Genomic DNA, 24,686 nt, shown 5'->3' with positions numbered 1-24,686 from the left:
GGGGGGGGGGTGGCAATTAACTCACTCCCTGCCAGACCAGGTGCGCCAGCCTTGTGGCGAGGGGACCCCAAATGAGAGAGGCCGATTCTCTAACGCCTGTGACGCCTCACTGTACCACATACTGGCCTTTGTCATGGCTAATCACTCCTAGCAGAGACATGGGCTGTTTAGAGCCTGTCCTGTGCCCCTGGCATGGCTCTGCCCTTTGCCTTTTGAGAAGTGACAACTCCCAGCAGCCCTGGGATGTGGGCGTCATCATCACCTTTCTCCTGGCGGAAGGGAAAGTGGCTTGGACCCCAGTGTCATTGCCAAGGACACCCGGTGGGCAGCCGGGGGAGGCTGAGCTCTAATCAGCCCTCACTGGACGAAGTGGCCCTTCTGATAAACCTTCTCCCCCGGGGTGACCCTGAGCTGAGGGCGGGCGGTTCTCAAACACTGAGGGGCACAGCATCATTCCAGGCCCAGTGCCAGCCCAGCCTTTGGGGTGCTAAGCCTGAGGGCATGCAGGACCCTCTTCCCCTCCCTGTTGGGGGGCTGACGTGGAGGGGCTAAGCCCTGAGTCTGGGCAGCTCTAGTCCTTGGGATGAAGTGTCCATTATTGCCGAGCCAGGCTCTCGGATCTCCCTCTTGTGTCTACAAACTACTCATGGTTCGACCTCGCCTGTAGAAAATAGGTCAATTCCTGAACCTGTTGTGCGAAGCCCTGGGCACCTGGCCCCACCCTGTCACCAGCTACTCTCCACCCACACCCTCACCTCAGCTGGCCACACCGGGTGCTCTCCCTTTCCCAGCCAGGCCAGGCCTGGGTTCTGGCGGCTTCTTCCTTCTGGGATGTCCTTTCCCAGCATCTTCTTTGGGCACACTCCTACTCAACCTTCAAGGCCCATTCAGAACCCACCTCCTCTCTTCCAGGGTGGTACCCTTCCCGTGCCCCCAAGAGAATGGTAGCACTTTCTGCGTCCCCATGGTTGTGTTCCCATAGTCAGTACGGCCTGACTCATGCAGGGATGAAATGCACATATATGTCATCTTCCCACGAGACCTTGAACTTGGTCAGGGCAGCACTTGTGGTTGGATCATTCTTTGGGTCTCCAGTGCTGGGCACAGGGCCCGGCACAGCATGGCAGGGGTGTGGGGCTGCTTAATAAGGAGCCAGGAGGCCTGGTCCTGCTTGGCTCTGGAGCTAACATAGGGCTTGTGGAAGGCCTCAGCTTTCTCTCTCCAAGTGAGGGAGGGTTCAAGCCCAGAGATGGAGGATTTCCAGCCCTGACATACTGAGGCTGAGAATCTGGGATTCCAAGAAATAGACCTGGCTGCATGAGCTACCCCTTTAGGAAGGTATGGATGACAGCTGCCTGTAGCCCCCAAAAGCTTCAGTCTGGGAGGATCTCCTGGGTGGTCTATCTCCAGGAATCCTCAAGATGGGGCCACTCTGGGAAGGACTATTTTTGGTGGCTTATTCCCAGACAGTCACCCATCTGGTGGTCCATTCTAGACAGTCACCACCTGGCGGTCCATCCTAGACAGTCACTCACCTGGCGATCCATCCTAGACAGCCATCCACCTGGTGGTCCATCCTACACAGCCCCCACCTGGCAGTCCGTCCTAGACAGTCACCACCTGCGGTCTATCCAGACAGTCACCCACCTGGTAGTTCATCCTAGACAGTCATTCACCTGGCGGTCCACCCTAGACAGTCACCACCTGGTGGTCCATCCTAGATAGTCACTCACCTGGCAGTCCATCCTAGACAGCCCCCCACCTGGCGGTCCATCCTAGACAGTCACCACCTGGCGGTCCATCCAGACAGTCACCCACCTGGTGGTCCATCCTAGACAGTCATTCACCTGGCGGTCCATCCAGACAATCACCTACCCGGCGGTCCATCCTAGACAGCCCGCCACCTGGCGGTCCATCCTAGACAGTCACCCACCTGGCGGTCCATCCAGACAGTCACCCACCCGGCGGTCCATCCTAGACAGCCCCGCACCTGGTGGTCCATCCTAGACAGTCATTCACCTGGCGGTCCATCCAGACAGTAACCCACCTGGTGGTCCATCCTAGACAGTCATTCACCTGGCGATCCATCCAGACAGTCACCCACTTGGCGGTCCATCCTAGACAGCCCTGCACCTGGCAGTCCATCCCAGACAGTCACTCACCTGGTGGTCCATCCTAGACAGCCCCCCACCTGGTGGTCCATCTTAGACAGTCATTCACCTGGCGGTCCATCCTAAACAGTCACCCCCTGTTGGTCCATCCTAGACAGTCACCCACCTGGTGGTCCATCCAGACAGTCACCCACCTGGCGGTCTATCCTAGACAGTCACCCCCTGGTTGTCCATCCTAGGCATTCACACACCTGGTGGTCCATCTCAGCGGAGGACCTGCTGGGAGTGTCTGTCTTGGAGGAGCCCCTCTGGGCCATTCCTCCAGGAACGGGCCTCTCCTGGGTGTCCTGGGACCAGCCGGATGGGCTGTGCACCTCTTACCCGGAGCTGCTCCTCCGGCAGGTCGCTGCCGTTGTTGATGCCGCGGTTCATGGACACGAAGCGCTCGAACGGCGGCTTGTCCCGGACGTTGGGGTTGTGAAGGCTGGTGTTGAGCATGATGACGGAGAAGGACAGCACGTAGCAGGTGTCTGTGGAGGGGCGGCGGGTCACGCTCCTGGCCCTGGCCTCTCTCCTGCCTCTGCCCCACCCCTTCTAGGGGCCAAGTCTCTGCCGTCGCCAGGCCCGAGAGAGCCCTCTGTCCTCCGGGCTTGCCCTTCGAGGCCCGGTCTCCCTTCCCACTCTTGCTGGTCGCCACCCCCAAACAAACCTCGGTGGTCCCATCTGAGCCCCTCTGATCTGAGGCCCTCCTGCCCACCCACCCCCGCGCTTTGCTCCTGCTGGACCGGCTGCAGCCCGCCCTCCCCCCTCCCCTTCTCTCCTTCTCACTTCCTCCTTCTGGCTCAGCCCCAGCTCCAGGCCTCCTCCCCCAGAGTCCTTCCAGCCAGCCCCCTGCCCACTCTGTTCTGCCTCCTCGGAACTCGGAGGACACTTATGCTTGGCAGCCGGCTCAGGGCTCAGGCACGTGCCACTCTGTAATCTTGCTGGCTGTGTGGGGCTCCCGGCTCCCCGTTATTCAGACATCCAAGTGCCTGGGAGGAAGGCAGGGCCCGGCTTGGCCAGGCAGGCAACTGCTACTCAGGCTGGGGCTTCTGTGGAGCGTTTGGGCCTTGGATCCAGGGTCAGGGAACTCCGACTGTGTCTCCAGTCCCCAGTTGACCTTGGGAGCGACCCTGACTTTCAGCGTCCCTATTGGTGACACTTGGAGGTTAATCCTTGAAGTGGCTGGTGCTCTAGGACACCAATGATTCCATCCCTGCCAAGAGCACACCTAACGCTCGCTGTTGGTGCTCACTCTGTGCTAAGTGTGTTATGTCTCCGCCGCCGTCTTAGGAGGCTGGTCCTGTGCCTAGCCCCCTTCTACAGATGAGGAAACTGAGGCAGGAGGAGGCGAAGTTATTTGCCCAAGACCACAACATTAAGAAGTATTGGCACACCTCATCAACAAGCGTACCTGCATGATGAACATTTGTATACCTAAGCCTGAATTGGATCCCACATCTTTAAAATCAAAAATTAAAAAAAAGTATTGGGGCTGTGATTCAATCCGGTGTTTTTTTTTTGGAGTTGGAGTCTCACTCCGTCGCCCAGGTTGGAGTGCAGTGGCACACTCACGGCCATCCCAGCGTCGACCTGCTGGGCTCAGGCAATTCCTCCACCTCAGCCTCCCAAGTAGTTGAAACTACAGGTGTGCACCACCACGCTGTGCTAATTTTTTGATTTATTGTAGACATGAGGTCTCGCCAAGGTGCCCAGGCTGATCTCGAGCCCCTGGACTCAGTCAATCCCCTCACCCCAGCCTCCCAAAGAGGAGGCGTGATTATAGGCGTGAGCCCCCACGCCGGGCTTCTACCCCTATTTATGGGGACCTGCCCTGTGCTGTGGGCCTGGGGTCATCGGTGACTAGATCTCATGAGTCCCCTGCCCTTGGGGGACGTTTAGGCTTGCGTAGCCGCCGGAGAGTGAACGTGCGAACACCAACGTCCGACAGAACCACAAACAGGGTTGAATGCGCTACAGGCTTTGTCCGTGGACACAGGCACGAGAGGGGGTGTTCGTGGACAAGTCACTTTATCTCTCTGAAGCTGCATTCTGTGTCCTGAGAAGGGGTGGAAACACTGTTGGCCCCGTGGCTCTGACGTGAAGATAACCGACTTTGCACGTGTGAAGCACTTAACACACAGGGACGGCTCAGTTCCCAGAGTGAGTCATTGTTGTGATAACGCTAGACCCAGGTAAGAGGCCAGGATGAGTTGGCTGTGATGGCCCCTCCCCACCCTGTCCTCTGGGGGGGTCTTCATGTGGGCATTCGGTTAGCCCCAGAGAGAAGAGGATGGAGACTGATCTTTGCTGACCTCCTTCTATACCTCTGTGCCCTGACACCCTGCCCCGGCCGTTTCCTGCTTCTGGGCCCCTGCTCAAACCAAAACTCCCGCTCAAAATGCCCTTTCTCTCCTTAACCTCCCAGAGACCTCCTATTCATCCTTCAAAGCTCTATTCAGACCCTATTTAGACTCTGCCTGTGAGAAGCCATCCTAGCCATTCTGACTCCCTGCCCCTGCCCTCAGACAGGGGTGCTGTTGCCCTGGTACCCCGTGCTACCATTTCCTGCCTCCTCTCCCGGGGTGCGGGTCCCAAGGCAGCACCGCCAGACAAGCTCCCAGCAGCAACGGAGCTGGCGCTCAGTGAGCTCCTGAAGGGGGCTGGGTGCCCGGGGACAGCCTGAGGGGGTCTGTGAGGTCGTCGCCTGGCGGTGCTGAAGGGCCTCCCCTCCTCCCCCCACCGCACCTGTGGACTGGAAGACGCCGGGGTTGCAGAGGCAGTATCGGGTGGCGAAGGTCTCCATCATGCGGTCGATTTTCTGGGCCTCGCCCGGCAGCCGGAAACTCCACAGGAACTGTCTGGGGCAGGGACAGGGACAGGCAGCCGAGTGGGTGGGGGGCTCCCAACGGGCCCCCAGACAAGTTGCTCTGCCTCTTCCAGGCTGAGTTTCTCCATCCTGTGAGTGGGGGAACCTGCACCTGTCATCAGGCTTGCGGCTAGGACTCGGGGCGTGGAACCTGAGTGCAGAGCCCGCAGGGGCGTCCAGACACGCCGTGACTTTCAGAATTTGGGACTCAGCGTGTGTCCACTCGCCTCTGCCCACCTGAGACCCAGCTCTGACAGCGGCCTCGTCTGCCCCGTCCATGAGGGGGCCTCTGCCTGCCGGGTCCTATGGCTCCCTTGCCTGGCTGCTGGGCCCTGGGATCTGGCTATGTGGGCCCGGGGGCGGGGGAGCCTTCCCTGGCTCAGCCTCCCTTTCTTGGAATGTGGAGACTTCCACAGCTGCAAGCCAAGTTCCTTGAGGGCGAGGATTGTGCCCCTGCCTCTCCCTTCGCTGGGCCTCACACAAGGGCGAAGGCTTGTTGAATACGTGAATGAATGAATGAAAGAATTTGGGAGACTCCCAAGCCATCTACCCCTCTCCCTTAAACAGCACGGGAGTCAGATGGAAGGTCACACTCCCTGATGGTGGTAGCTTCTTCTTCCTCTCTATTGCAAACTCCTACTCATCCTTCAAAGCCCAGATCGGATGCTCCTTGTTGGGAGCTGAGTTTCCAGGCGTTACCATCAGCAGCAAGACTGACTCTAGACCTCACAACCCTATGAAGTTGGTGCTATTATGATCCCCCTTTTACAGACGAGGAAACTGAGGCACAGAGAGATTTGTGCGTGTGACCTGCTCGTGGTCACAGGGGGCGATGGCAGAGCTAGGATTTGAACTGTGTAGGGTGGCTTAGAGTCGGTGCTCCTAACAGGTACCCTGCCCTGCCTCAGCCGTTGTAGCAACGACAGTGTCCTACTTAGGAAAGAATAAGCAGTGATAAATGCAATATACTCATCTAGATTAATAACGGAAATAAAACAAGCCCTAACTAATCCAGTGGCAGCTGGCGGCCATGACGTCATGGGGACTGTAAGGACCCACCACAGTCATGGCAACACGGACACAGGATATCGTCATGGTGGCGGCTGCAGCCCGGCCCTGCTTTGGACGGTGGCCTCGGCCCCCCGGCCGCCCACTGGTCTGCTTTGCTCCTCAACTCTTCCTCGTTGTTCCCGACTCCCCTAGCTTGTGACCCCCGACCCCCACTCACCTGAGGGCCTGGACGAGGTTGAGGTTGGCGAACTCGTGGCAGTCTACGAAGGCCTGGAGGACCTGCAGGTTGACGGGGTCCCTGGGGGGTGGAAGGAGGCGGGACACGCTTGGGCACGGGCAGAGGGGGCAAGGTGGGGGGTGGGGGGAGACGCCTGCCCTCAGGGGCCCAGTGCCATCTGGTGTGCCCGCTCTGTCCCACCCACATCACACCCAGGCACACCCACTCCGTCCCACGTGGGCGTCCACGCCTTCACAGTCCGCTGTGCCGTGCTGGTCTGGCCCGAGGCAAGCTCTGGCTTTGGGGCAGCTGCCCTGAATCAAGTCCTCCCTTGGCTCCTTCCTACCCGGTGACCCCAAGTCACGTGACTGCCCAAGGAGAGAACCAGGCCCTTGTCACCAACTACTTCCTCTCTCTCTTGCTCCCTTCCAGTTTCAAAGCCAGGTGGTTTTTATTGGGTTTTTTTTGAGTGAGGGTCTCACTCTGTTGCTCAGGCTGGAGTGCAGTGGCACGCTCATGGCCACCCAGCTTCGACCTGCTGGGTTCAGGCCATCCTTCCACCTCAGCCTTCCAAGTAGCTGGAACTACAAGGGATCTCTACCACACCCAGCTAATTTTTTGATTTATTGTAGAGACGACGTCTAGCCAAGTTGCCCAGGCTAGCCTCAAACCCCTGGACTCAGGCAATCTTCTCACCTCCGTCTCTCAAAGTGCTGGAATTACAGGCTGCCCAGCCAACCTGCTGTTTCTTGAGCATCTGCCTCTGCCCCAGGACCTTTGCACTCGATGTTCTTTGACCACCCCTCTCCCTGGAGGTTTGCAATGCTCACTCCCTCACTTCCTTTAAGTTTCCATCAAATGCCACCTTCTCTGTGAGGCCCTTCCTGTCCACACTATTTAAAACCCCAGCCCCTCACCCTTGATCTCCAGTACTTTTGACCTTCCTGTTCTACTTTATTTGTATTCCAGAGAACCGACCATGTTCTAACACGTTTTGCCTACACTGAGATCTGTCTCCCCCGTGGGGATGGGCCTCCCTGGGGATTTGAGTTTTGCCTGCTCACTGGTGTAAGCCAGAGCTTAGGATGGTACCTGGAACACAGCACTCTGAGCAAGATTTCTTTCTTTCTCTCTTTCTGAGGAGTCTCACTCTGCTGCCCAGGCTGGAGTGCAGTGACATGCTCATGGCCACCACGGCCTCGACCTGCTGGGTTCAGGTAATCCTTCCACCTCAGCCTTCCAAGTAGCTGGAACTGCGAGCATGGGCCACCATGCCCAGCTAATTTTTTGATTTATTGTAGAGATGAAGTCTTGCCAAGTTGCTCAGGCTGGTCTCGAACCCATGAACTTAGACAATCCTCTCACCTCGGCCTCCCAAAGTGCTGGGATTACAGGCGTGAGCCACTGCGCCCGGCGAGGATTTATTTCTTGAATGAATGAATGAAGGTATATAGGTTTGGGCTTAGAATCTGGAGGGGATGATTCACTCGTTCCAACCCCTCAAGTCGCAGGCATTGTGACTTTCCTAATGCAATCCACCCTGGCACTACACACCGGCACATCCACACACCTGTGCGCCCTCATTTCCTGCCTCCCTAAGGCCCCCCCCTTACCTCTCCCCCAGGTAGGTGCCGATGGCTGTCTTGTTGAGGCCCTCGCCCTTGTACAGGAACCGGGCGATGTCCTGGACGTCGGGGGTTAGCAGCTTGTGCTCAGTGAGATACTGGATGCCCTGGAGGGAGTACACAGAGCCCTGAGAAGCTCCTGGCAGCAAGCTGGGGAGGAGGAGGGGAGGGAGGAAGGGAGTCCTACCCCAGGGCCAAGGCCCTGGGGCCTGGTTTTCTGGTGTTGACACAGCCTGTTCTGGAAAGCTGTATCCCCTCCTTAAGAGAAGCTGCCTTTGCGAGGTGGTGAGTTCCCCATCACCGGAGGCGTGCAAAGAAAACTGGGCTTCCTGAAGTGAACCAGGTTCATGCCAGGTGCTCCCCAGGGTCCCCTTCAGCCTGGCACTCCTTGATTATATGCTTCACCGATTCTAAGAATTCGTAATTCTAAGATTCAGTGACTCAGCCATGCCTTTTGTTCCCCTAAAACTCATATTATTTAAAAATAGTGTTTCATTCTTTCACATGGTCATCTATGTCTATTGTAGGAAAGTTAGAAAAAAACAGCTAAGTCAAAAGGGGAGGAAATTGGCCCAGTCCTATCATTCAGAGGTGGACACTTTCCACTGCGTTGACCTTTCTTCCCTTTCTCAATGGGCACAGGAGCGGGTTGTGCCCGCACACTGGACCTGCTTGGACTTATTGCAAACCTCTCTCCTCACCATTGCCCAGGCATGCAGAGCCGGCGTCTTAATTGTAGAGTGCGGGGCGGGGGGGGGGTGGTCTCCGGTTTTCCTTGAGAATTCCCCCAGGTTCCACTGCTGGGAGGTGGGCGCAGGCTGTGGGGGCTCAGAGTGACAGGCAGAAGGTGCAGGGACCCCCAGGGGCTGGGTAGAGTGTGGGTCGGTGTGAGAGTGAGCATGTGTGGGCCCATGTGGATGGGAGCAGGGGTCTGAGGGTCTGTGGCATGGGGGCTTAATGGCTGTGACACTCTGGGCCTGTGATGGGGAGGGGCCAGCCTCCTAAGCAAAGCAGTAAATTTCCAGGGACCCCAGCCTGGCACCTCCGCTGGTTGCCCTGACTCCTCCTCGGCCTGTCAGTGTGTGACTTCTTCCTGTTTCTGTCTCTTTGGGAAAGGGATCCCGGCTGCCCCTGGCAGGGTAGGGGTGGGGGCTGGGGTTTCTCCAGGGCCATGGAGGTTGGGGTGGACGGGGCGTACTAACCCAACCCCAAGCTCCAGTGTTCATGCGGGTGGTGAGACCACAAGGCTGGCTCTCCCCTGGCCCGGGGCTGGAAGACGCCTCTGTCCACAGAGGAGGCCATAGGAGCCAGCGTGGGGAAGGGCCTAGGCCGGGCACATGGACGCCATGGACTCTCCTATCCTCCTGGCTCCTAGGGGGCTCTGCCCTGGGGGGATGGAACCCAGCTGCAGCCGGCCCTGGCGCTGAACAAGACACGTGGGCCTGCTGGGAAGGGGCTGCCGTGGGGCTCAGGCACACGAGAGGACAGTGAGGTGCCAGCACGCCGTGCCCACAGCCCTGCCTACCTTTGTGGGGTCCATGTTGAACTTCTTGCGCCCGATGCATAGCTCCTTCTCCTTCTGGGCCATCCGGCTGTAGACACGAGGGCGTCAGCCTGGCCGCCCAGGACTCCCAGGGACCCCCTCCCCCAGGTCCTTTCTGCAGCCTCTGGGTGGGGTCCTGGGCCTGTCCATGCCTCCCTGGGAGCTCGAGGGACAAGTGGGATCTGGGCTCCTCCTCGGAGCCCAGATGAGGCTCTTCCAGCAGGCCCCGTGTGAGCACCTAGTGGCTCTTGGAGTTGCCGTGCGGGAGCATTTAGAGGGGCCCTGGCAAGAAAACGGAGCAGTTGGGGCACAGGTGCTGGAACCAGGCTCTGGGTGAGCATCCTGGGTGAGACAGGGAGGCGGGGGAGACACAGGCGTGTGTGTGTGCATGTGTGAGTGCGTGTGGTGGGGGAGGGCGAAACGGTGGGAATCCAAGGGGTGCAGAGGCAGGGTGGGGGTTTCCTGGGACGCTGTATGTAGGAGTCTGTCCCTCAGGGGACTGTGTAGGACCCAACTTTCTCATTGCACAGGTGAGGTGGGATCTGCTCAGGTTACAGAGCTGGGGGGAGTCTTCCCATGAAGGCGGAGGCCGACACCCTGTGAGTAGGGACTAGAGTAGAGGGCCTTGGCCTGCCACGGGCCAGATTCCTGTCCTCTTGGGGCCCTGGGTGCCCTCGTCCTTGTCCTTGGAGATGAGCTTCCCTGTGCTTGTGGCCAGTGATGGGTCAGGGCTGGGCCAGAGACTTCAGGTGGAGGGCGTGGGAAGATAGGGTGTGTCTCAAGAGAGGGGCGGTCTGGAAGCCAGGACCAGACTCAACTGATCAGGGTTGGAGTCTGCCTGTCCCTGCCTCATTGTTGCTGCCTCCTCCTCCGGGCCAACCCCCGGTTTCACCAGGCCTGGGGCCCAGATGTGGCCTCTGCTCATTCATGGTGTGTGACGTTCCTGAGAATCAACCACGGCAGCTTCCTGGGGTCCCCCCGGGCCCCTCACCTCTCTTCCGCGCTCTCGAAGCAGTCGATTTGGGCAAACACATCGGCAATCTCATCCTTCAGCTTCTGTGGGGGCAGTGGGCATGACGGGGGGTCCAGGAGCCAGGGGGCCTGAGACCACTCTCACCCCTGGGCATTACTCCCGGGCCTCTGTCCTGAGCCCCCCGGGCTGAGGGACCCTCCCTTGACAGATCCCCTCCCCAGATCTCAACCCTCCAAGTCCCATGCCAGTTGACTGCCTCTGTCTACACCCATCCCTTCGCCTCTCTTGTCTTGGGGCTGGGAGTCCCCAAGTCCCCTCCACTCGCCCAACCCATCACTGGCTTTCCCATCTCCTCTTCAGCAGCAGTGAGGAATCCCGCCCTCGGGCCAAGCCTCCCGAGGAGCCCACCTCCACCCTGCTGGCATCTTCTGGAGCACTGCCTCCTAATTCTTGCCCTGCCTTCCCCTCAAGTCCTCCCAAGGCTCCCCACTGCCTCCTAATTCCTGCCCTACGATCAGGCCCCAGCTCCTCTCTGGCTTCCCTCCACTCACTCTGTCACTCACTCTTACTAAGTGCCCATGATGTGCCAGGGACCACAGGCACACCCGGGCACAGGCAGCATAGGCCTCCTTCTCAGGGACTCTGCAGCTCCCATGGGAGTTACAGAAGAGGACACTGAGGCACAGAGGATGATGTGACATGCCCGGGGTCTGACTCCTCCCTGAGCCTGTTTCGTCTTGACCCTGGAGGAAGTGCCGGCAGGGGACACCCCCAACCCAACTCCAACCACCACCACGGGGCAAATGGGAAGAGGGGCAGCTGGTCTAGTGCCCCCTGCAGGACAGCGGCATGAGCCTGGGGCAATGCCCCCAAGATGCACCTGAGCCCCCTACCCCCAGATCAGTGGGATGCCGGTGAAGGGACGGGTCCCAGGGGCTTGTCCTGGGACTCAGTGCCAGCCCAGGGAACCTGTATCTGACCCCATCAGCTCCTGTCCATGCCATCTGGGCTGAGTCGCTGAGTGGCTTCCCACAGCATATGCTATGCTCCAACTAGCAGATTGGGGACACAGCGGTGGACAAGATGTTGTGTGAACATTTGGCTGTATGTTCACGAGGTGCACGGTCTAGTGGGACTGGGATGGTGGGTGGCCATGGGGCAAATGAAATGACCATGCAGAACACGATCAGGGCAAGGGCACAGAAAGAGACTGACACATAGTATGTGCTCAATAAAACACTAGCAGCTTGAATGATGTGCCTTCACCCCTCACCAGAATCCTAAGTTTAAGTGTGTGGGAGTGGGGGGTGCGCACAGAAGCCGTAGCCAGGGTGTCCAGGGTGGTCAGGGAACAGGTGATATTTGAGCTTAGAATGAGAGAATGAGAAGGAGGAGCCCTGAGGAGAGCTGGGAAGTCTATCGGACAGAGAAAGCCGCAGGCACAACGCCCCAGGGGCAAGGCGCATTGCAGGAGCGGAGCCCAGGCCTTTGCTGAGGACAGATCGCTGATCTAAGAGCCAATTGGCGAGGGCAAGTGCAGGGCACACGTTAGGTGTCGCCTTGGCCAAACGGTCTGGACTTCAGCAGGGGAAGGCCTGGCTGAGGCCACACAGCTGGGGTTAGAACCTTCCCTGGGGGGACGCGGGTATAGGTGGAGCGTGCTCGGCACACAGTAGGTGCCTAATTGGATTGCTCCCTGCCCCTCCTCCCCGGCATGCCCTGCATCCCTGGTCCTCTGGGGGTCCTGGGGTCCTCCCCACTCCTGACTGCGGCTGAGGCCACCATGCTGTCTGACCAGGCGGGGTCAGGAGGGGAGGGGAGGCGTACAGGCGTGTCTGTGTGTGGGCCTGTGGGGTTTGGGCGTGCCACGTGGATGCGTGTGAGCGTGCATGGATGCGTCCTCACCTGGATGTCCTCCAGAAGTTGCTTCCGGTGCCACTTAATGCGCTGCAGCTCCTCGGCCTCCCCGCTGCTCAGCTCCGTGTCTGGAGAGAGAAGCACTGGTCTCTCCGTCACCAGGCTCTGGCCACCCTCACCAGCCCTTTCTCTGGGGCCTTCTTGCCCCAGAAACCCAGGGCTTGCTCATCTTCCTCACTCAGGTGTGCCCCCTCTGGGAGGCCTTCCCTGACCACCTGTCTACTGCAGCCCTTCCCCCTCCTGTCCTGCCTGATCTTTCTCCTGCCCCAGGATGGAGATCTCTGCATCTTTCCTGTCCCTCCCATGAGACTCTCAGCTCCAGGAGAGCTCAACTCTTTCCCTCCTGTGCTCGCAGCTGCATCCCCACACCAAGAAAGAGTCTGAAGTGTAATAAAAACTCAATAAAATGCTTACGGAAGGCATCCCTCCTTCCTTGGAACTGGAATTTACTCCTCCACTGGCTCATGTGTTTATTATTTATTCCCATATTTATTTGTTCTACCAGTGACAGCATCTTGTTTGGCCTCATCCCATTGGCCAGAATGTGGTCACATGGCCACATCTAGCTGCAAGGGAGGCTGGGAAATGAGCCTTTAGTAGGGTGGTCCCAACGTCCTTACTAGGTACTGAGGCTTTGAGAGGTGAGGTGACCCGACTGAGGTCTCACAGGAGCCAGGTCACGGAGCCAGGATGAGACTTTGGGTCAGACTGACTATAAGTCCTGTGCTCTTTCATTTTCACTGGGAGATGGATTAAAGGATAGGTGCTGGGCGTGGTGGCTCACGCCTGTCATTCCAGCACTTTGAGAGGCAGAGGTGAGAGGATTGCCTGAGTCCAGGGGTTCAAGACCAGCCTGGGCAACTTGGCGAGACCTCGTCTCTATGATAATAAAAAAATTAGCCGGGTGTGGTGGTGTGTGCCTGTAGTTTCAGCTTCTTGGAAGGCTGAGGTGGAAGGATCGTGAGAGCCCAGCAGGTTGAGCCTGCAGTAGCCATGGGTGTGCCATTACATTCCAGCCTGAGTGACAGTGAGATTCCAACTTATTAAAAAAAAAAAGAATGAGATATGTGCTGGCGTTCTGTTAAAGGTGCCATACTGACTCTCACACTGAGTCAGCTGTCCCACCTCCACCTCCTATGGTAGCTTCTGTTCCACCCATGACACTCTTCTGGTCAAAAATCTTAGAATAAAAGTCCTCATCCTGGCAGGGCTTGGTGGCCCAGTCTGTAATCCCTGCACTTTGGGAGGCCGAGCGAGTGGATTGCCTGAGCCTGCGGGTTCGAGACCTGTCCAGGCAACTTGGCGAGGTCTCTACAATAATAAATCAAAAAAAAATAATAGCCAGGCGTGGTAGTGTGTGCCTGTAGTTTCGGCTACTTGGAAGGCTGAGGTGGGAGGATTGCCAGAGTCCAGCAGTCGAGGCTGCAGTGTCTGGGAGTGTGCCACTGCACTCCAGTCTGAGCAACAGAGTGAGACTCCAACTCAAAAAAAAAAAAAAAAAAAAAAAGGCCTCATCCTACCCTGGGGCCTCCTCTGCCTCCCCAGCTTTTGCAGTCAGACTTGCTCCCCACAAGAGTCTCCCAGTCCAGCCTGCCAGCTTCTCATGCCCCCAGAAATATCCAGCACTAAGTCTGCCTTCTCCCTTTGCCCAGGAAGTCCTGCCACCCTGGGATGCCTTCTCTTGCCTGCCTATCCAAATCCTCCCAGACCTTCAAGTCCCAACTTTAGGCAGTGCCTCGTCATGTTTCTTACAGGTTATACCAGGACAGACATGATCTCCTCCAAATGAGCTCAGAGAGACTATCAAGTGCTACTCTTCCCCACTGCCCCCTCTCATTGGTCGAGCAGCCATCTTGGACTTTGGGACAGAAGCCTCATGTTGAGATGCGGGGTACCAAGCAGTCCCCGGGCACTGGTGTGGGAGAGTCATCGTATCACCTGACCACCTATCCATTTGGACTTTTCAGTGAGAGAGAAATAGGTGTTGAGACTGTTTCAGTTGTTGTCATCCCAAGTCTGTTACAGATAAACCTGAAATATAATGAGTACAGCACCCCCCTCCCCTTTTTTTTTTTGAGTCAGCATCTCACTGTTGCCCAGGCTGGAGTGCAGCGGCATGATCATGGCGACTGCAGCCTTGACCTGCAGGGCTCAGGGGATCCTTCAGCCTCAGCCTTCCAAGTAGCTGAAACTATAGGTGCGTTCCACCACACCCGGCTAATTTTTTGATTTACTGTAGAGATGAGGTCTCACTAAGTTGTTCAGGATGGTCTCGAACCCCTGGGCTCAGGCAATCTTCTCGCCTCTGCCTCCCAAAGTGCTGGGATTACAGGCGTGAGGCACCGCACCTGGCAAGTATAGCATCCTTATCTGTGAAATGGGAACCACAATCCTTAGCTCAGAGGGAGATGGTGAGGAATAAAAGAACTGAACTTTGTCAAACACCCAGCACAGCACCGACATATGGGAACAGTTCAACATGTGTACAACGGAGGCTGTGTGTGCCGTTCGGCTGTCCTTTAAGCCCTTCCCCAGTTGTTGAGAGTGTGGCCTGCTGATGGTTCACGGCTGAGTCCCTCTGTGGGTGCCCAAGCCCGTGTCCCTCTTATGAGCAACCACTGCAGTAAGAAGCCACATTCCCTTGGCTCATCCCAAAACCTGACCCTGTGTTCAGGTCCAGAACATCCTGACTACAGGAGAGGCGGGGCCCCCAGAAGGAAGAGTCCTGCCAACTGTGCAAATATATGTGGCGATGACCTCCTGATCCTTCCCTGAAATGCCTGTAGCCATTTGCTCCAGTAACTACACCGGGGAAGGGGAATACCCAAATATTTTGAGGATGGTTGGACATAGGCTTCAAGGTGACATTGACTTGGAGGCTCCATTAGGGTGGAGGCACAGGGATCCCAGGTGGTAACTGGCTGGGTCTTGTGCACGAGGGGACTTCATGGCTCACGGCCATCTCCTGGTCTACAGGAGGGAGACTGGAGTGGACACGCCTGGTCCTCCTCCCCCCATTGGTGCCTTGGCCCGGAGGGAAGACAATTGGGAGGTCTGTGAAACTGCCCCTTACTCCCACAGCTAAGAGAGTCAATCAAAACCACTGTATCCACTGTATCCTGACGGGGGACAGCAGGGGTTAGTGCCACCCTGGGGACCCGGAGGATGTGGGGTAGTGGTCTTATCATATCTGCAGCCTATAGGACAACAGCAGACCACACAAACCAACCAAGGGACCCCAGCTACAGTTGCCATGCCCAATGTAAGGTCTTCCCTAGGGCACGTGGGCCTCAGTCTGGCAAATAACTTTCCCTCCATCTTGGCTGGGAAGGAGGATCAGAAGCAGTTGGCATCTCGTGGGCTGGACGGTTGAGCTTTTTGACAGGCTTGGCCCAGAGTTACGTGAACTCTTACCCTCTGTCACAATATAGTCTGAAGAGGCCTTAGCATCATTTTGGTCACCATGTTGGTGACAGCATGTTGATTGAGCCTGATGAGACAGAAGGGTCCTGGTAAGTCACAGGAGCTCTGGGGTGGGAGATGAGTGTGACAGTGACTCAGGGGCTTGCCTGTTGGTGGAGCTTCTCGATGGTCCCATCCTTGCTGGGATAGCCTCTCCAAGCAAAGGGCAGTGCTGCCCGGTGCATCTTGTAGCACTTGGAAGGAGACACACACTCGACAGGCCATTTGAGTTCTGAGGCACACAATCCACCCCTGGGGACGCTGCTGCTGCCCGTCACTGAATGACCTGCAGGGCTGTCAGCTCCAGGCAAGTTCCAGACAGGGCAGGGCCCTGCAGCAGGTCCAGGCTGTGGCCAAGGCCTTTGGGCTGTTGCAGGATAGGACTGCAGGGTATTGGAGGTGTCAGGTGAGGAGGATGTCATGTGCAACTTATGGGCCCCATAGGACATGGCACATGGCACTGTGGACCACTAGGGCTCTGGAGCAAGGTCATGACCTCTGCAGCACAGAATTATACACCATGCAGAAGCAAGTTCCTGGATGTCACTAGGTCCTGGTAGAGACAGAGTGCCTGCCCATGGAATGCCACGTGGCTAACTTAGGACCTACCAAGTCATAAGTCAAACAAATCCAACAACAGTCCTCTGTATGAGAGGGGACCAAAAACAACCAGAATTATCTTTTGGAGAGCAGCCCTTTGTAGTTCAGGCTTTACTGGCTAGGTAGGTGTTCTAGGAACCCATCAGCATCAGTCTACCAGCTAGAGTTGTTGTGAAAGTCTGCGTTTGGCTTCAGTGAATTGTTTTTAATGACTCTTTTTTTTTTGGAGTTGGAGTCTCACTCTGTTGCCCAAGCTGGAGTGCAGTGGCACGCTCATGGTCACCGCAGCCTCGACCTGCTGGGCTCCGGCGATCCTTCCGCCTCAGCCTTCCAAGTAGCTGGAACTATAGGCACATGCTACCATGCCAGGCTAATTTTTTGATTTATTGTAGAGACAAGGTCTTGCCAACTTGCCCAGGCTGATCTCGAACCCCTGAGCTCAGGCAATCCTCTTGCCTCAGCCTCCCAAAGTGCTGGGATTACAAGCTTGAGCTACCGTGCCTGGTCTGTTTTTAAAGATTCTTTTAACGCATTTGCTCATCTCGTGATGGGTGATTTCCGAGTGCAGCTGTCCACACGACGCTGAGTGTTCAGCAGTTTTTGATCAAAACTGACATGACCCCCGTGCCTCACCCTCTGTATTCTTCCACTCTTGCACAGAACAAATTTTTGGGGGTTAGTTTCCCTGGATGAAAAAGTCTTCAAAGGGAAACGTTTTGCTGACATGGAAGAGGTGAAACAAAAAATGACAGAAGAACTAAAAGACATTAAAATTGAAGAGTTCAAAAGCTGTTTTGGGCAGTGGAAAAAGCATCTTGATAGGTGTATTGCAGCCAATGAAGAGTACTTTGAAGTTGACTGAAGTTTAAACATGTAAGAATAAATAAAAAACTTTTCATAAATAAATTCCCTTTGGGGGGGATCCGCCCTCATACGTGGCACACCTGGGACAGGCATGAGTAGAGTCGGAGAGCTCCAGTGAACAGGTGGCCCAGACCCTCCTGTCATCCCTGCTGCTGTGCCAGGGCCTGTCTCTCAGCTCACGTCATGTCCTGGGTGGTCCCTTATGACACCCTGACAAGGGAGGGAAGCGGCCAAGAGTGGCAGAGTGGCTGCAGGATAGACTGGCACAGGGCTTGGGTATGAGCAAAAGCTGGACAGCGACGGAACCACAGCCCTGCTCAAAAGCGTCCTGGGGACATCAGCCAGGGGAGTCTTCTCAATGGGCAGAGCTTGGGGCGCGGCAGCTCATCCATTTCCATGGACAGAGAAGAGGCTCGAAGTAAGACTACATTGGCATTGATGCGCCGTGTGCGCAGCTTGGCTTCTCGGTTGGAGGCCGGAAAGGAGGAAGGCTGGAAGATCAGGAATGCAGGGGCCTGGGGGGAGGTGAGTGACTGACCCTGCAAGAGTGGGCACAGAATCTGCAGTACTCACGCTCACAGCATGCACCGCCACCAGACAGGCGGGAGGGCAGCAGCCTCCGTGTGGCCCCTGCTATAGGTGCAATGAGTGTGCGGATGAAGCAGTTGTGTGCTCCGGGTGGGGTCACATGTGGACCCACCCGCCAAGGCTCCCCTAGGTCCTGCTGCACGATGTAGAGTCCATCCTTTCTCCAGAAGACCCATCAGCAGCTTGACGGCAAGTGGACTCCGCTGGACCCTTCGATTCCGCAAAGGCTAGTGATTCATCTTGATGGAACCGACATGTGTTTGGATTTGTGTTTGCCTGGCCTGCCCACAGTGCCTCAGCCAACCATATCCCTGGCTTCCTGAGGGTTTGAGCCACCAACATGGCATGCCCCATTGCGTCAGACCAAGGGACCCTCTTTACATCCTCGGTGATGCTCGGTGAGCACTCAGGGGGCCCTGGGCAGCACTGGTCCTCTCTCACCTCCAGAAGATGCCGCATGATGGGGCGACGGGGCAGCCTTTGGAAGGTGCGGCTGAGGTGTCATCTTGGGGCTGATACCTGCTTGGATGGGGCCCCACTCACCCAGATCAGTGACCACTGTGTGGTGTTCCACTTGTCTGCGCAGGTGGGCCACGAGGGCCCGGGAGCCAAGGGGAGGGCACAGGAGTGGCGGCACTTGTCTTTCCTCCTAGCGACCCTCTGGGACTTTCTTTCTGTCCCTGTCACTCAGTTCTGCAGTTCGAAGGGTCCTGTTCCCAGGGGACTGGGGGGAAGCAAGAGTCTCATTCAACTTGAGGCTCATGAACACCGACTCGTGCTGGCAGTTCCGGATAAACGCTGTCATCTCATCCTCACGACTCTCGGAAGCAGGTATTTTTCAGTTTAAGACACTGAGGCTCAACAAGGTGAAGTGACTTGCCCTGGTCACACTGCTGGGAGGTGGCAGGGCTGGGATTTAGTTCTGGTTTGTGGATGCCCAGGCCTCTGTCCCAGGAGAGGTAGCTTCTCATGCGGTTTGGGACCTGTGGAGGGGAAGGTGACAGGAGCCATCCAGGTGGAGAAGCAGGAAGGATCAGTAGGGGAGGTAGCTGGAGGCTGGGGCCTGGATCCTCTGACAGGAGCAGGCGGGAGGCTGAGTTGCATCCGTGGAAAAAACCCATCACCTCTAGTTGACTTTGAGGTGAATGAGCAGAGTTTTTTGCTTGTTTGTTTGCTTTCCAAGGTTTTCCTGTTGGCAGGGGCTTGTGTCCTGAAGGCCTGCTTCTGGCCCGGGTCCACCTGCCAGTGGAGGCCGAGTGGACTCCAGACTAGCTGCTCGCCTGAGAAAAGCCAGGGCGGGCTCTCGCGTGTCCATGGGTGCTCTGCAATGCGGTGGTCGGGAGGGGAGCAACAGGGCTCCCGGGGCTGGCCCTAGGCCGGCTCCCCTCCCCCTGGGGTCTCGTGTCTTCTCTCGGGCCACGGGATCCCACACACGTCCTTGGCTACAGCCCCTTCTCTGAGCTTCAGGTCCGGCTGTCCCCCATGCACTGGCCCCCGCCACTCTTGCCATCGTGTCCAAACTCGGACTCCTAGAAACCCCTCTCCGCACGGCCTCTCCCTGAGTTTCTGAGCTCTAGAAATGGCCCTGTGCTCCAGGAGGCGCCTCGAAACCACCTGGCTCTCACTTCTTGTGTCACCTTGATCCCAGATCTCATCCATTTTCTTTCCATTTCTGTCACCCGCCCACAGTCACTTTGCTCCAGGGGACTGTGGGGCCTCCCTGCCTCCTCTACCTGCTCCAGGCCTATCTCCCATCCTACCATCCCTTCCCCTTCCTCCTCTCACACTGTGGCCCCAGCCCTGAGCCCAGAACTAAGCTGAGCACTCAGCCACCCTTCACTCACTCCTCTGAGGTCTTGCTCTGCAGAGGCCTTTGCACATGATGCTCCCGGTGCCTGGAATGCCCTTCCGTCTCTCTGCCTAGCAGCTCCTGTTTATCCTTTGGGTCTCCTCTCCCGTGACCTCCCTGGCACCATGCCCTCCCCCACCTCCTTCCTGTGCCCACGGCACTTCTGGGCTCTGCGTGGCTCTGTGGACAAGCCCACCCGGTGGAGGAAAGGCTCGCTGTATCCAGCAGGGAGCACACAGCGCACATGGGGCTTCCGAGCCTTCGTCTGACTATCTGTTCAAAAGTGGGGACTCCTCCTCATCTCAGAACTGAGAACACAGAGCTTCGGCGAGGATCACAGGACACAGCCTGAGCGTGGCCACTCTGATTCCAAGCCTCGCAGGATGGAGTTTCGAGCGCAGATGTGGGCTCATGGGAGATGTATGTTTGATATTAATAGCAATAATTCACAAAATAATGAAATTACAGTCACCACCACCGTGCGCCTTCGCTTACTCCTCACTTAACCCTGAACGCCGGCCCCTGCTGTGCCCGCAAGCTGTGGCTGCCCTTGCCCCAGGGCCAGCGAGCGTGGCTGGTGCCCGCTGACCACCTCTCCACTCCTCCCCACTTCCCCTTTGTCCTTCCTCTTTCCCAGCGTATTTTTAGAAGTCCGTGTGCTTGCAGCCCTGCTTCCAGGACAGCTGGCCCAGTTCCCCTTTCCAGGGTGGGAGGACGCCTTCTTGGGTCCTAAAAAGAGGCCCCTCCAGTCTCGGTGAGTGACACGGGGCAGCGGGCAGTGTGGGCAGAGCAGCTCTGCCCTGGCCCCGGCCGCCCTGCAGGCGAGTGCGGCTTCCTCCCCGGCCGAGCTGCCTCTATTTTTAATGCCCGCCTGGCCTCTCTGCACCGGTAGGCTGGCTCGTCTTTGGTCGCGTTGGGGTTTTGTAGCTTGGACCGCTCACCTTCCCGGCAGGCCCCGAGGGAGGGGCCTTACCTGCTTCCTGATGTGTACCACTGCCACGCCACTGCCACCGCAGGAAGAGAGCTGCCCTGAGGGTGCCTCAGCCACCATCCCGTCTGTAGTAAAGGCAGGGAAACTGAGGCCCAAAGAGGGAAGGGGTCCATCATGACCGCTGGCAGGTTGGTGCAGAGCTGGGACCTGAGCCAGACCTGTCTGACTCCCAATCCTTGTTCATTTCCCACCTCCCCAGTCAGGCTGGGGCGAGGGCACCCACTTACAGGGAACAGGTCTACACTCAGAAAGGGGGGAACCTGGCCAGGGAGCAGCTCCAGCCTGGGTAACAGGGAATGGCCTTCCCTCTCCCCACTCCCACCCCCTCCGGGAAGTCTTCCCAGCTCTCCCCTGCCCTGGTGGGAGAAGACGCTTCCTTCTATCTCCGGGTCTATGCCATGCACACATCTGGGTCAGAGTCCTGTCAGCATCTTACGCCAGAACCCCCCGCCCCCGGGTGTTAGGACCGTGACTTGGTCACCGCTGTCCTCAGCGTTGCATAGTGCACTGGAGGACTGTTTATAGAACAAAAAGATCTCCCGCTTTTCATCCCGCTCTCCCAACACACTGCCTGCATGTGATCCGCCTCCTCTGGGGGCCGGCCTGAGCGAAGACCCTCCCCTGCCCCCTCCGCAGCCAGGCCAACCTGGACGCTTCTGCCTTAGGTTCTTGTCCCTGCTCTGCCCCTTGCTGACGGCGTGACCTTCAGTGACTCAGTCCTTGCCCTTGGCTCACTGCTGTGGGCCTGCTTCCTTATCTGCCTCGCGAAGACAGCCACCCCTGTCACTTCAGCATGTCAGGGCCCCGAGGGACAATGCGCTCATGGGAAGGACAGATAGTGGGACTACCTCTCCGGAGAGACGGGCGGTGGGAATACTTCTCGGGAGATGGACGAAAGGGAGGACTCCTCAGGGGAGATGGACAGCAGGAGTACTTCTCAGGAGAGACAGACAGCCAGAGTATAACAGTGGGATACTTCTCAGGAAAGACAGACACTGGAAGTACTTTACAGTGGGAATACTTCTCAGAAGAGACAGACAGCCAGAGTACTTTTCAGTGGGAGTACTCAGGAAAGACAGACAGTGGGAGTACTGGATGGTGGGAGTACTTCTCAGGAGAGACGGACAGTGAGAGAACTTTACACTGGGAGTACTTCTCGGGAAAGGCAGACAGCAGGAGTACTTCTCAGAGGAGAAGGACAGTGGGAATACTTTAGTGGAAGTATGTCTCGGGAGAGACAGACAGCGAGAGTATTCCTCAGGAGAGATGGACAGTGGGAGTATTTTATAGCAGGAGTAATTATCAGGAGAAATGGTCAGCAGAAGTATTTTAAATCAGGAGTACTTCTCGGGAAAGACAGACAGTGGGAGTACTGGATGGTGGGAGTACTTCTCAGGAGAGACAGACAGTGGAAGCACTTTAGAGGGAGTACTTCTCAGGGGAGACGGACATTGGCAGGACTTTACAGTGGGAGTACTTCTCAAGAGAGACAGTGGAAGTACGTTAGTGGGAGTACTTCTCAGGAGGGAGGGACAGCGGGAGTACTTCTCAGGAAAGGCAGACAGCAAGAGTACTTTACAGTGGGGGTACTTCTCAGGAGAGAGGGACAGCTGGAGTACTTTGCAGGGGGCTAGTCTCAGCAGGGACAGCATCGCAACCTCATGTCGGCTGAGCAACCTCGAACCAGGCACCGGCCCTCGCGGGGTCTCCTCTGCCTTCCGGTTGCCAACTCACACGTGCTCACGGGGCAGTGAGTTTGGGGGCCACCTGCCCCCAGAAGCCCCCAGGAGAGGCAGGGGCAGGGAGGGAGCACTGGACCGGGGGTCAGGAGCCGGCGCGCAGTCCTGCCTGGGCCTGGGCGAGGCTCTTTCCCTCTCTGGGCCTCCTTTTTCCCACCTGCCAATGGGGAACTGTTGAAATGTGTCAGTGGTTCTCGAAGTGTGTTCCCTGGAGCCGGAGGTTCCACCTCTGGGGGTCAGGGAGACGCCCTGTGGGTGGGGTCAGGTCGCTCTCTGCTGGATTTTGTTCGAAGAAAGGATGCTGTTGCAGAGCGAGGTTGAAGTCATCTGGACCAAAGGGATCAGACAGTCCCTCCCTCCCAGCCTTTATGTCCTGGAATTCCAGCAATTCTGGAGCATTCTGAAGCGCAGGGTGCAGGAACTTGGCCCTCTTCCAGCCTTTCTCTCTGCCTCCCAGAAGCACAATGCTGTCCTGCCCTCCCCCTTTTCTCTAGGAGGGTCTCAGTCAGGTCCTCTGCTGCTCATTCCTGGCCCTCGCTGGCTCTAGGCAGTGTTTTCAGCCTCCCAAAGGCCCCCCCCAATCCTCAGGGCCAAAAAGGGTCCTCAGAGCCTGTACCATCAGACAGGCATCACTGTCACCAACACCACAGCATCAACATCTTTATCACAAGTGACTTCTCAGTCCCACCTCTGAACCTTTGCACTGGCTGTTCCTTTGCCTGAAATGTTTGTTTCCTGGAACCCCCCCACAGGTCATCCCCCACCTCCCTCAGGTCTCTGTCAGTGGGCGTCCCCTCCCGAGGCTTTCCCCACCCGCCTCTCGTTTTCCTTACACATCACCTTTTTCACCCTACTTGCCACCGATGACATAGGGCATGCATTTTGGCCACCGTCGGTTTCTCCCGCTGGAGGACACGCCTGTGAGGATGGGCATGGTGCCCGCTCTGCTCACTGCTGTCACCCGGCCCTGGAGCCCAACCGACACCTCGCCTGTGTTATATCCATTTACACAGCTGTCCCCTCCAGGGCCCTGTGAGGCCGCACGGTTAGCTTCCCTCCACGGGAGGGGACGCGAAGGCCCAGCGACCAGCTCCAGGTGCTTACCTGGGTGGCACAGGTCCATTCTGAAACCCTCAGGGGAAAGGTGGCCCGCGCTCCCGTCACCGCTGACCCAGCTGCTGCTCTGGCTGGCCCGGCAGGGATGCGTCACCTTGACTGTAACACCCCCTTCCTGCCTGCCGGCCCAGCATCGTGTGGGGAGGAAGTCCTGCCCGCTGGGGTCTCGTGCGCAGGCTCTCCACGCAGCAGCACTTCCTAAAAACTGGCAGAGTGTCAGGGTCCTTTGCATTTGGGGTGTGACCAAGCGAGGGACAGAGGTAGAAGGGACAGAGGGGGGAGGGGCAGATAAAAAGAGAAAGCCAGTGAGACAGGAAAACACCCACACGCACACGCATACACGGGCACACTCGGGAAGGTGGTCACTGAGGACAGAACCTTCTCTAGGGGACCATGGGTATTTACCTGGCCACCTCCCCATCTATAAACCAAAGGATCACCCCCTTTGGACAGTCCTAGCTGGGCCCACTGTATTCCACTCCCAAGCTCCCTTTCAACTCCCACTTGAGAAAAGATCAATTAATTCAGTGCTAAGAACGGTTTTGCTTCTCTTCAAGGAAATGCTTGGCTTTCTTCCTGTCTGGAGACCAATTGGGCAATCTGTTTTTCTTTTCTCCTAGGCTGCTGGGAAACTCACCCTCTAATCTGAAGCCCACCTACAGCTGCTCTATTCTCCAGATGGACTTTGGGGCCAGGCTCCGCTGTCTGACTCTCAGCCCTGCCGTTCAGGAACTGTGTGGACTTGGGTCAGGCACTCACCCACAGGGAGCCTTGTTTTGCCTTCCTATGGAAGGGAGACAATAACACTCACCTCTGAGATACGGAAAAGATGGCAGGAGATGATGCGTGTGACATCATGGGACATGGGAGCTACTCAATAAACACTTTCATCTTTCGGTTTTGACTTTCTTCTGTGGTTAAAATCCATAATTTTTTTTTTTTGAGTTGGAGTCTTACTCTGTTGCCCAGACTGGAGTGCAGTGGCTGTTCCTGGCCACTGCAGCCTCAACCCACTGGGTGCCGGTGATCTTTCCGCCTCAGCCTTCCTAGTAGCCAGAATTACAGGCAGGCACTACCATGCCCAGCTGATCTTTTGATTTATTGTAGAGATGAGGTCTCGCCAAGTTGCCCAGGCGGGTCTTGAACCTGCAGGCTCAGGCAATCCACTCACC

The 24,686-nt window shown here is 57.1% G+C and overlaps 1 protein-coding gene across 1 annotated transcript in view; it reads right to left on the bottom strand.

Moving 5' to 3' along the window:
• LOC103258900 (cytohesin-4) overlaps positions 1-23,585 on the bottom strand; it is a gene marked incomplete at its 3' end in the record, with an annotated part of 27,480 nt that extends 3,895 nt beyond the window's left edge. Inside the window, exons 1-8 of the mRNA XM_021711565.1 lie at positions 23,503-23,585; positions 12,294-12,373; positions 10,407-10,471; positions 9,398-9,464; positions 7,861-7,979; positions 6,248-6,328; positions 4,899-5,011; positions 2,493-2,641 (exon numbers count right to left, since the gene is read on the bottom strand). Coding sequence (XP_021567240.1) covers positions 2,493-2,641; positions 4,899-5,011; positions 6,248-6,328; positions 7,861-7,979; positions 9,398-9,464; positions 10,407-10,471; positions 12,294-12,373; positions 23,503-23,521 — 693 coding nt within the window. The remainder of the gene's footprint in view (positions 1-2,492; positions 2,642-4,898; positions 5,012-6,247; positions 6,329-7,860; positions 7,980-9,397; positions 9,465-10,406; positions 10,472-12,293; positions 12,374-23,502) is intronic.
• Positions 23,586-24,686: the final 1,101 nt, after the last annotated feature.

This window comes from Carlito syrichta, unplaced genomic scaffold (assembly GCF_000164805.1).
Source record: "Carlito syrichta isolate Samal-C Ts95f unplaced genomic scaffold, Tarsius_syrichta-2.0.1 Scaffold84685, whole genome shotgun sequence".
Lineage (NCBI taxonomy): Eukaryota > Metazoa > Chordata > Mammalia > Primates > Tarsiidae > Carlito > Carlito syrichta.
The sequence above is the reverse complement of the archived record's forward strand: the minus strand, read 5'-3'. Positions and strand labels throughout refer to the sequence as shown.